The following is a 12,134-nucleotide window of genomic DNA, read 5'->3' as shown; positions in this document are numbered from 1 at the left end:
CAAAGATTCCTACACCTGATGTATTTTTTGGGGATCGGTCTAAATTTTTGAATTTCAAAAATAATTGAAAATTATTTTTTGCCTTGAAGCCTAACTCGTCAGGGAGCTCCGCGCAGCAGGTTAAAATTGTCATCTCTTTGCTGCGTGGCGATCCCCAGGATTGGGCGTTTTCTTTGAAACCAGATGATCCTATTCTGACTAATGTGAACGCATTCTTTCAAGCTTTGGGGTTGTTGTATGACGAACCTAATGCCATTGATCAGGCTGAAAAGACCCTGCTGGCATTGAGCCAGGGTCGTGATTCTGCAGAATTGTACTGTCAAAAATTCCGAAAGTGGGCAGTACTTACTACCTGGAATGATAATGCTTTGGCTGCTCTCTTTCGGAAGGGGTTGTCAGAAGCCGTAAAAGATACTATGGTGGGATTTCCTGTTCCCTCTGGTCTTGACGATTCTATGTCATTAGCCATTCAGGTTGATCGGCGTTTCCGCGAACGCAAAGCTGCACGAGAGGTGTTGCCACCTGATGAACAAATGTCTGAACCTATGCAATGTGATAGAGTTTTTTCCAGAGAGCAGCGTCAGGAGTTCAGAAGGCGTAATAAGTTGTGTTTTTTCTGTGGAGATGCCTCGCATATTATTTCTGTCTGTCCCAAACGAGAGAAACGCTTTGCACACACGTTTTCTGTTGGGGGTGTTCAACCTAAGTTTCTTCTGGCTATTACTCTGATCTGCTCCCTGTCCACATTTTCCGCCAAGGCGTTTGTGGATTCGGGAGCAGCCCTAAACCTAATGGACTTGGATTTTGCTAAACGTTGTGGATTTCCGATGACACCTCTGCAGACGCCTATCCCTTTGAGGGGAATTGATGCTACTCCTTTGGCTAAAAATAAACCTCAGTTTTGGACCCAGGTGGTAATGCGGGTTGCCCCAGACCATCAAGAAAATTGCAGATTTCTGGTGTTGCATAATCTGCATGATACTGTTGTTCTAGGGTTTCCCTGGTTACAGATTCATAATCCAGTTTTGGATTGGAAATCTGTGTCTGTGGTGAGTTGGGGTTGTCGGTGTGCCTTTAGTGAGGCTCCGGTGTTTTCCACCTCTCCTCAGTCGCATGATGTTCCTGATTATTTGGCGGACTTTTATGATGTATTTAGTGAGAATGAATCTGCGTCTCTGCCTCCTCATAGGAGTTATGACTGTGCAATTGAACTGAGCCCGGGGTGTAAATTTCCCAAGGGTCGGCTCTTCAATTTATCTGTACCCGAGCACGAGGCTATGCGATCCTATATTAAGGAGGCGTTGGAGAAGGGTCATATTAGACCATCCTCGTCACCCTTGGGTGCCGTTTTTTTTTTTGTAGCCAAAAAGGATGGATCATTAAGACCTTGTATTGATTATCGTGCCCTCAACAAAATTACTGTTAAATATCAGTATCCATTACCCCTGATTTCTGATCTATTCTCCAGAGTTAAAGGTGCTTGCTGGTTTACCAAGCTTGACCTCAGGGGGGCGTATAACCTTATTCGCATTAAGCATGGGGATGAATGGAAGACGGCGTTTAATACTCCGGAGGGACATTTTGAGTACCTGGTGATGCCTTTTGGGCTCACTAATGCCCCTTCTGTCTTCCAGTGCTTCATGAACGATATTTTCCGAGATTTTGTCGATAAATTTTTGATTATCTATCTGGATGATATTTTGATCTTCTCCAAGGATTGGGATTCTCATGTGGAACATATTCGGACTGTGTTCCGGATCTTGAGGGAGAATTCCCTGTATGTCAAGGGATCTAAATGCCTTTTTGGAGTACAGAGGATTTCTTTTTTGGGATTTATTTTGTCCCCCGTCAACTATTGAAATGGACCCGGCCAAGGTACAGGCTATTCACGATTGGGTTCAGCCCACTTCTTTGAAGGCCCTCCAGAAGTTTTTGGGTTTTGCTAATTTTTATCGGAAATTTATAGCAAAATTTTCTAGTATTGCCAAGCCATTGACTGATTTGACTAAAAAGGGTGCTGATGTGTTAAATTGGTCTCCGGAGGCTGTTTCTTCCTTTCAGGAGTTGAAGCGAAGATTCACCTCCGCCCCGGTTTTGCGGCAACCTGATGTCTCACTCCCGTTCCAGGTAGAGGTGGACGCTTCTGAGATTGGTGCAGGAGCTGTTTTGTCCCAAAAGGATCCTGTAACATCTAAAATGAATCCCTGTGCTTTCTTTTCCCGAAAGTTCTCTCCATCTGAACGTAACTATGATGTGGGGAATAGGGAACTGTTGGCCATGAAATGGGCATTTGAGGAGTGGAGACATTGGTTGGAGGGAGCTAAGCATCAAGTCGTGGTCCTCACTGACCACAAGAATTTGATTTACCTAGAGTCGGCTAAGCGCTTGAACCCTAGACAGGCTAGGTGGGCCTTGTTTTTTACACGTTTTGATTTTGTGGTTTCTTTTCTTCCTGGAACAAAGAATGTCAAGGCAGACGCCCTCTCTAGGAGCTTCCTTGCTTATTCTCCTGTGGTGACCAAGCATGCTACCATCTTAGGCGAAGGAGTAGTTCTTTCTGCCATCACGCCCGATTTGAGACGTGCTCTGGAAGAGTTCCAGGAGGACAAACCTGAGCGTTGTCCCAGTGGAAAGTTGTATGTTCCTGACCAGTGGAAGAAGAGAGTGATGTCTGAAGTTCATTGCTCTGCTTTGGCTGGTCATCCAGGTATTTTTGGTACTAGAGATCTGGTGAGTCGGTTTTTTGGTGGCCCTCCTTGTCTCGTGATGTCAGGAATTTTGTGCAGTCCTGTGGGACGTGCTCCCGGTCTAAATCGTGTTCTCGCTCTAGTGGGTTGTTGATGCCTTTGCCTGTCCCCAAGAGGCTATGGACCCATATTTCAATGGATTTCATCTCTGATATGCCTGTCTCTCAGAGGATGACTGTTATTTGGGTGATTTGTGATAGGTTCTCTAAGATGGTTCATCTTGTACCACTCCCTAAGTTGCCGTCTTCCTCTGAGTTGCTGTCCCAGTTTTTACAACAGGTGGTTCGTTTGCACGGGATTCCTGAGAACATTGTATCTGACAGAGGAGTGCAGTTTGTGTCTAGATTTTGGAGAACTTTCTGTTCCAGGCTGGGAATTCAGTTGTCCTTCTCCTCTGCTTTTCACCCTCAGACCAATGGGCAGACAGAGAGAACAAACCAGACCTTGGAGTCATATTTGAGATGTTTTATTTCTGCTGATCAGGATGATTGGGTTTCATTTTTGCCCTTCGCCGAATTTGCTTTGAATAATAGAGCTAGTTTTGCCACTTTGATGTCACCTTTTTTTTGTAACTTTGGGTTTCATCCTCGATTTTCTTCAGGGCAAGTGGAGCCCTCTGCCTGCCCAGGTGTTGACACTGTGGTGGAGAGAATGCACCAGATCTGGGACCAAGTGGTGGATAAGTTCTCTCTCTCCCAGGAGAAGGCCCAGCGGTTTTCCAACCGACATAGGACCATTGGTCCCCAGTTTAAGGTTGGTGATATGGTGTGGTTATCATCAAAAAATATTGCTATGAAGGTGGCTTCTCCTAGGTGTAAGCCTAGATTTATTGGACCTTACAAAATTGTGGAGATTATTAATCCGGTCTCTTTTCGTTTGGCTCTTCCTGTCACATTTAAAATCCATAATGTGTTCCAGAAATCTTTGTTGAAGAGGTTTGTTGAACCTGTTGTTCCGGGGGTGGCACCTCCAGACCCTGTATTGGTTGAAGGTAACATGGAGTATGAGGTAGAGAAAATACTGGATTCCCGTCTGGCTAGACGGAGACTCCAGTATTTGGTTAAGTGGAAGGGTTATGGTCAGGAGGATAATTCCTGGGTCTCCGCCTCTGATATTCATGCCAAACGATTGGTGCGTGCCTTTCATCGGGCTCACCCTGATCGCCCTGGTGGCATAGTTGAGGGTTCGGTGACCCCTCCTCAAGGGGGAGGTACTGTTGTGAGTTCATTTTCCCCTTCATTACTGAGGCCCGAGGAACTCCCTCTTCTGGTAAAGAAAGGTAGTGAGCCTGATTGTCAAACACCTGAGGCTGATGATTGTGACTGGCTGAGTGGAGTTACGGACTGGATATAATGCTGCCGACGCCCTTCTGCCCTGCGGGTGATTTCTCTGTGGGATCCTTGGAGACCAGTCTGAAATCCTGCTCCTCCAAAGCGAAGTTTGCTGCTCGGCCTTTTGCTTTTGTGCTTTGACTTCGTTTTTGCTTTGTTTTTCTGGATTTCTGCTATTCCCTGCTGGGGTGTGCTGAATTCATTTAGCTCTGTCTTCTGAAAATACCTGAGTGCTGATTCAGTTTTTGAAGCCTAGCTGCTTCAGGGCCTTTTTCATATCAGCTGGTTGGCTTATGTCTTTGATAGGGTTTTGGCAGATTGCAGACAGCAGCCTTCCTGTCCTTTCCTATCTAGGTAGTTTTGGGGCCCCGTCTTTGCTCAGTCTATCTTTCTGTCTGTGTTAGTATTTTCATCTTGCTTCACCGTCATTATATGTTGGGGACTGCCTATTGCTTTGGGGTCTGCTCTGGGGCAGTTTAGATTTCCCCTTTCTTTCTTTAGGCCTATGTACAGTATTTCTCCGGCTGTGATCGAGGGGTCTAGGGCATCGTAGGAACCCCCCACGGCTACTGCTAGTTGTGTTGATAGGTTCAGGGGTCTGCAATCTGATAGTTGCCAACTTCTCTGGTTTTCTGGACTTTGCTTGTATTTCTGCTTTTGCCTCCTACGGTGACTCATTCATAACAGTCACTGGTTTTTGTGACATTTTAGCGATATTGCTAGTGATATCGCTATGTCTGATACTTACCTCCGACCGCTCCCCCGCTGGTTATCGCTGATCGCGCGAGAACGTCCAGGATTGTTTCTCGTCGTCCGCTTCCTGCTGGGCTTCCTGCTGTGGAGACGAGTGACGCGTGGACGCGGGCGGGAGGACGTCAGGATCGCCTCGTCTGACAGGTAAGTAGCAACCCCCGACCCCTGCGATGTCGCTGGTGAGATCTGTCTGTGGCAGCTCACTAGCTACCACTTAGCGATGCACCAGCGATCCTGACCGCGTCATATCGCTGGTGCATCGCTAAGTGTGACAGTACCTTTACACTGATATGAGCAGCAGCCTGTACAAGAAAGAATTAATTAAAAGGTTAGTAATTGCAGCACATAAAAATCACTTTGCCATCCTGTGGTGAACTATAACTCCCAGCATGCCATATGATCTGGAGGACATGCTGAGACCTATAGTTCTCCCTGGGGATCTTAAAGCAGCACTCCAGTGTTATTTTTCAGTGCTGGAGTGGTGCTTTAAATATAAGCCCTGTGCCCCCATTCTATACTCACCCTTCAGCATCTTCATATTGTACTTAACAGACACCAGATTGGTCATGCAGCACCATCTTCTACCCGTAGCTTCCAAGATATTAACATACTATTTTATATAATAACACCACATATAATGGTATGTTATTTATGTTATTAAATATTTTACGACTTTTTTTGGTTCAAATATATTTTTCCCTAATTTCCACCTCTAAAACCTGGGTGCGTCTTATAGACCGGTGCGTCTTATAGTCCGAAAAATACGGTAATAGAAATTATTTGTGACATTATATTTATCAAAAAACTAAAAATGAAATGGTCCTTTAAGCAAACTGTGTATAAATTAATAGTACAAATTGTTAAAAGAAACTTTGTAATTTAACTAATCAGAGAAATCAGTCTCCTTCCCCACTTATAAGCCACTTCTCCGCTTCTCCCATGTCTCCTGAACTTGTCATCCACTGTTAAAAATCAGCTCAAAAGTCAGTCTTGCTCAGAGGAGACAGTTTACAGATGTCATGCGACATAGCCACTATACATACACTCTGTGCAGAATTATTAGGCAAATGAGTATTTTGCTCACATCATCCTTTTTATACATGTTGTCCTACTGCAAGCTGTATAGGCTTGACTGCCAATTATGTAAATCAGGTGATTTGCATCTCTGTAATGAGGAGGGGTGTGGTCTAATGACATCAACACCTTATATAAGGTGTGGTTAATTATTGGGCAACTTCCTTTCCTTTGGCAAAATGGGTCATAAGAAAGATTTGACAGACTCTGAAAAGTCAAAAATTGTGAGATGTCTTGCAGAGGGATGCAGCAGTCTTGAAATTGCCAACCTTTTGAAACGTAATCACCGAACAATCAAGCGTTTCATGGCAAATAGCCAACAGGGTCGCAAGAAGCGTGTTGATAAAAAAAGGCGCAAAATAACTGCCCATGAATTGAGGAAAAGCAAGCGTCAAGCTGCCAAGATGCCATTTGCCACCAGTTTTGCCATATTTCAGAGCTGCAATGTTACTCGAGTATCAAAAAGCACAAGGTGTGCCATACTCAGGGACATGGCCAAGGTAAGGAAGGCTGAAAAATGACCACCTTTGAACAAGAAACATAAGATAAAACGTCAAGACTGGGCCAAGAAATATCTTAAGACTGATTTTTCTAAGGTTTTATGGACTGATGAAATGAGAGTGACTCTTGATGGGCCAGGCCCGAGGCTGGATCAGTAAAGGGCAGAGAGCTCCACTCCGACTCAGACGCCAGCAAGGTGGAGGTGGGGTACTGATATGGGCTGGTATCATCAAAGATGAACTTGTGGCACCTTTTCGGGTTGAGGATGGAGTGAAGTTTAACTCCCAGACCTACTGCCAGTTTCTGGAAGACACCTTCTTCAAGCAGTGGTACAGGAAGAAGTCGGTATCGTTCAAGAAAAACATGATTTTCATGCAGGACAATGCTCCATCACATGCATCCAAATACTCCACAGCGTGGCTGGCCAGTAAAGGTCTAAAAGAAGAAAAAATAATGGCATGGCCCCCTTGTTCACCTGATCTGAACCCCATAGAGAACCTGTGGTCCCTCATAAAATGTGAGATCTACAAGAAGGGAAAACAGTACACCTCTCGGAACATTGTCTGGGAGGCTGTGGTGGCTGCTGCACACAATGTTGATCGTAAACAGATCAAGCAACTGACAGAATCTATGGATGGAAGGCTTTTGAGTGTCATCATAATGAAAGGTGGCTATATTGGTCACTGACTTTTTTTTGTTTTTGAATGTCAGAAATGTTTATTTCTAAATTTTGTGTTATATTGGTTTACCTGGTGAAAATAAACAAGTGAGATGGGTATATATTTGGTTTGTATTAAGTTGCCTAATAATTCTGCACAGTAATAGTTACCTGAAAAAAACAGAGATCCTCCTAAGATAGCCAAATCTAAAAAAAACCCACTACAACTTCCAATAATATTAAGCTTTGATATTTATGAGTCTTTTGGGTTTATTGAGAACATAGTTGTTTAGTTGTTGTTCAATAATAAAAAGAATCCTCTCAAATACAACTTGACTAATAATTCTACACGCAGTGTAGAGTAGGAGTGAGTGAGGAGCAGGGAAATGAACAGACAGAAAAGCATCCTGCAGAGCTCTGTAACTTGTATTTTTCCTCACATCAGAGCTTGATTCAGATCAAGACAGCTCAGCTCTGCTGTATAATGTCCTTCATGTTGCTGCAGCTTTTCTCTGCGACATAAAATGTGAATGAAAACCAGACATTCCCCCTTCTGTGCTGTGCGGTGTATGAGAGAAATCACTGCAGCTACCAGTAGAATGTAAATTACAGATGGGAGAGTGGGAAAACTAATGAGTATGCAGGATATAAGTCACATAATGGCCAGAAATTGTTTTTCCTTATGCACACAAAGGACACCTTATTCTGAAAAGTTACTTGAAAGCACAGTTACCCTTTAAATGTTAAAATCTATTACTCCAAAGGAAATGCCTTTGGTTTTAAACGCGTGATTTTGCCGCGAAAAATAAGCATCCCATGCAATCCTATGGGATTCCGCAATGCTGTGCCAATGCTGCGTTTTTTTCCGCGGCGGAATCGCTTTGCGGTAAAAAACACAGCATGCTCATTATTTTGCGGAATCGCGGCGATCCCGCACCCATGATTGCATTGTTCCGCTTACTTCCCGCATGTGGCTGTGCCCACTATGCGAAAAGTAAGCAGAACGTTTGTGGATGGTACCCACGGTCCGGAGGAGAGGAGACTGTCGTCCGGGCTTTGGGTACTATATCGCTGTAAAAAATAGAATTAAAATAAAAAATATTGTTATTCTCACCTTCCGGCGTCCCGCGCAGCCTTCCCGCCTCTCTCCACGCTCCCGGTCCCAGTAATCCTTTGCGAGAATGACCGCGATGACGTCGAGATCTCGCGGGAGCACAACATCTCGCGGTAACTTGCACAAAGGATTACTGGGACCGGGAGCGTGGAGAGAGGCGGGAAGGCTGCGCGGGATGCCTGGAAGGTAAGAATAACAATATTTTTTATTTTTTTTTTTTATTATTTTTTACATTTTATCTTTTACTACTGATGCTGCATAGGCAGCATCAGTAGTAAAAAGTTGGTCACACTTGTTAAACACTATGTTTGATGAGTGTGACTAACCTGTCAATCAGTTTTCCAAGCGATGCTCCAGATCGCTTGGAAAACGCTAGCATTCTGCAAGCTAATTACGCTTGCAAATCGCTAGTTTTTCCGTGGGAAAATCGCAGGAATTTAAAATGCAATTTTCCCGCGAAATGGAATTCCGGAATTCTCGCGGTAACTTCCGCAAGAGTTCCGCTACGTGTGAACGTAGACTAACACATATACTGTATTTCCTTATGTTTATTTTGGAAAACACAAATAGCATGTATACAATGACTATTTGTATACTTTACATTTAACTTTAAATGATACATGTCTGTATTTTTATTTTAGGTCCACCTGGTCCCCCAGGAGGTGTCAGAACAGAAGAAATAAGAGATACATCAGTGAAACTCACATGGAGTAGTGGTACAGACAATCACCAGCCAATTTCTAAGTATACTATTCAAGCTAAAACTTCACTTTCAGAAGAGTGGAAAGATGTGAAGACCGGTATGTTGTGACCTGCTGATTAATCCTAACCTTACTGAAAGCATATCTGTCATGAAAATATGCTTTTTCATGACATGTTATGATGTCAAACCTGCTGATCTATTATTCCAACAGGCTTTAAAGATATATTTTTTTTAATAATAGCTGCTAAGAAAAAAATAGTCAAAAGACCCATAGTCATAGTATTCATGAGGAAAGTGCTCACTGTCCTTTTTCCAAACTAATAATAGGCACACTCCTGTTTTTATATATTTTTTACCTGACTGTTTTGATTGTCAAATAGAGCCAAGGAAGGACTTTGGATATTAGAAAATTGTCAATTTTACAATAGACTGTAATACTAAAGGTTCGCAGGTTCAAGTTTGCTTTTCAGGCTACTAATTAAAATATATAAAATAATGTTTCAAGATATTTAAAAAAAAGTGTAAATGTCCATTTTTTCCTTAAATATAAATAACAAACCTAAAAAATAAATAAGAACATACATGCGTAGCAGTCAAAACTAATAAATATCATATTTGTTGCCATGCTATGAATGCTGAAAGAATCAAAATTACATAAATGTAGTTTGTCACTTCACTTCCCCCAAAAATGAAATCAAAGATATCAAAAAGTATTATGGACCCCTGAATTAGAACAATAAAAATTGTCTCTCTGAACATGATGTTTTTATTGTTTTACTTTTTTTATTTTCTACTAAATGGTAAAAAAATATATTATAAACTTGGTATTACCATAAGCATACTGATCCGTAGAACAAACTTAACATGTAAACTGCACTGCAAAGTGAATGTCAATAAAACAAAACCCAAAAAGCCAAAGGCAGACTTGCTGTTCTTTTAAATTCCACTGCAATTTTTTTCCCGTTTTTCAGTACACTATATGATAAAATGAATGGTGTCATTCTAAACTACAACTTGTCCCGCTAAAAACAAGCCCTCTTACGGCTATGTCAATGAAAAATAGAAAAAATTATAGATCTTGAAAAGCGTGAAGGGAAAGACGATTGAAAAAAAAACTAAAAATGGCTGCGTCCCCAATGGGCTAAATAGTTTTCTTGTGACATATTGTTTTTAATGATTATATTACATTTTAGCAGAATTAAAGGAAATTTGTCAGTAGTAGAGATGGGCGGACACCTGGATGTTTGGATCCGGCGGGTTCGGCCGAACAGTTACAAAAAGTTCGGGTTCGAGTACCAGAACGGTACTCAGACCCGAACCCGGACCCCATTCACTTGAATGGGAGGCCCGAACATTCAGTGTTTGCAATGCTGTCTTGTGCATGACAGCGCAGCAAATACCACTTCTGATCGGTGGTGAAATCATCCCCGCTGGTCAGAGAGCCCCGGTTCCCACACTGTCAAAATACAGCGTTAGCGCTTAGCTGTGATTGGAGGTATAAAGTTTACCTCCGGTCACTGGTGTCAGCGGATGGGACTACTGCTCCCATCATCCGACACCTGCTGCCGCTAATAACAGCGAGAGAAGGAGCGGCTAATGAGAGTATTCATTAACTGGCTCCTACTCTATAAATAAATGATTTAAAAAAAAAAAACAGCATGGGTTCCACTGTATTTTTGACAGCCAACCAGGCAAAACTCACAGCTAAGGGCTGTGGATATTGCTCCCCCAGCCTAAAAATAGCAGCCCGCAGCTGCCCAGAAAAGGGACATCTATTAGATGCGCCAATTCTGGTGCTTTGCCCTGCTCTTCCCACTTGCCCTAGGGTTCATATTTGTGGGGTTGATGTCACCTTTGTATTGTCAGGTGACATCAAGCCCACGGCAGAGTAATGGAGAGGTGTCTATGAGACACCTCACCATTACTAATCCTATAGTTGTATGGTAAATAAAAACACAGCCAGAATAAATTCCTTTATTAGAAATAAAGCAAAACACACTTTTACTTTTACTTTTTTATTTAAAAATAACAAACACAGTTTTACACACCTAAAGCCTAATTCCACCAAAGCCCTTGTTCTCCTGTAAAAAAACAAAAATAAAAAAACAGCAATATCCCTCACCTGTCAGTTGTTCTGTCCCACGCCGTAATCCATGTCTGGGGGGAAAACAGTTTTTAACCTGGACGGTGCAAAGATACGACAGTCCAGGCTGCGAACCACTGGTGACTGAACTGCTGCAAGCGCAGCATCAATGACTGATGGTAACTTCATCGAGGTTACTGCCGGTCACTGAGGCTCCATTCCCTGCCTGGCTGAACTTCTGTGACCTCGGTGAGATGCCCGCTAGCACTGTGAAAGTTTTTCTCACCTGACGATACAAAGGTGACATCAACGCCACAAATATGAACCCCACTTGCCACCGCTATAGGGCAAGTGGGAAGAGACGGACAAAGTGCCAGAATTGGTGCATCTAATAGATGTGCCTTTATTGGGCAGCTACGGGCTGCTATTTTTAGGCTGAGGGGGGCAATATCCATGGCCTCTTACCAGCTACCAGCCCCCAGCTGTCTGCTTTAGCAAGGCTGGCTGTCAAAAATTTGGGGGCCCATGCTGTTTTTTTAAATTATTTATTTAAATACTTAAAAAAAAACAGCGAGGGGACCCCTCTATTCTTGATAACCAGTCTTGTTGAATCTCACAGCTGAGGGTTGCAGCCCCCAGCTGTGAGGTTTGTCTGGCTGGTTATCAAAAATACAGGGGAACCCTCGCCATTTTTTTTTTTAAAGTATTTATTTACAGCGCAGGAGCCCGCTAATGAATACTCTCATCAGCCACTCCTCTCGTTATTAGCGGCAGCAGGTGTCGGATGATGGGAGCAGTGGTCCCATCCGCTGACACCAGTGACCGGAGGAAAACTTTATACCTCAGATTACAGCTGAGTGCTCACACTGCATTTTGACAGCATGGTAACAGCGGCTCTCTGACCAGTGGGGATGATTTCACAGCCAATCTGTCATGCATCTGGTGAAGTCTGTGTTCAGTGTCTGTGCCCGAACATTAGGTGTTCAGTATGGACGCCAAACTTTACTGTTCAGGTTCATCCATCTCTAGTCAATAGGATTGTTCTATCTAATTTGTGAGCAGCATTATTCTGGGGCAGAGACTCTGATTCCAATGATGTGTCACTTACTGGTCTTCTTATTGTAGTTTAATTAAAATCAGTGTTTTATTAGCACGATATTATCACTAGAG

At 43.0% G+C, this 12,134-nt stretch overlaps 1 protein-coding gene across 2 annotated transcripts in view; it reads left to right on the top strand.

The window, feature by feature from the left end:
• Nucleotides 1-12,134, top strand: part of CNTN1 (contactin 1) — a 323,390-nt gene that overhangs the window by 294,720 nt on the left and 16,536 nt on the right. For both annotated transcript variants that reach the window (XM_073573262.1, XM_073573261.1), the window contains one exon: nt 8,820-8,978. In XM_073573262.1, the coding sequence (XP_073429363.1) occupies nt 8,820-8,978 (159 nt within the window). The remainder of the gene's footprint in view (nt 1-8,819; nt 8,979-12,134) is intronic.

The sequence above is a fragment of the Dendrobates tinctorius genome, unplaced genomic scaffold (genome assembly GCF_039654945.1).
Source record: "Dendrobates tinctorius isolate UK_male_01 unplaced genomic scaffold, ASM3965494v1 ptg000035l, whole genome shotgun sequence".
Taxonomy (NCBI): Eukaryota; Metazoa; Chordata; class Amphibia; order Anura; family Dendrobatidae; genus Dendrobates; species Dendrobates tinctorius.
The sequence above is the reverse complement of the archived record's forward strand: the minus strand, read 5'-3'. Positions and strand labels throughout refer to the sequence as shown.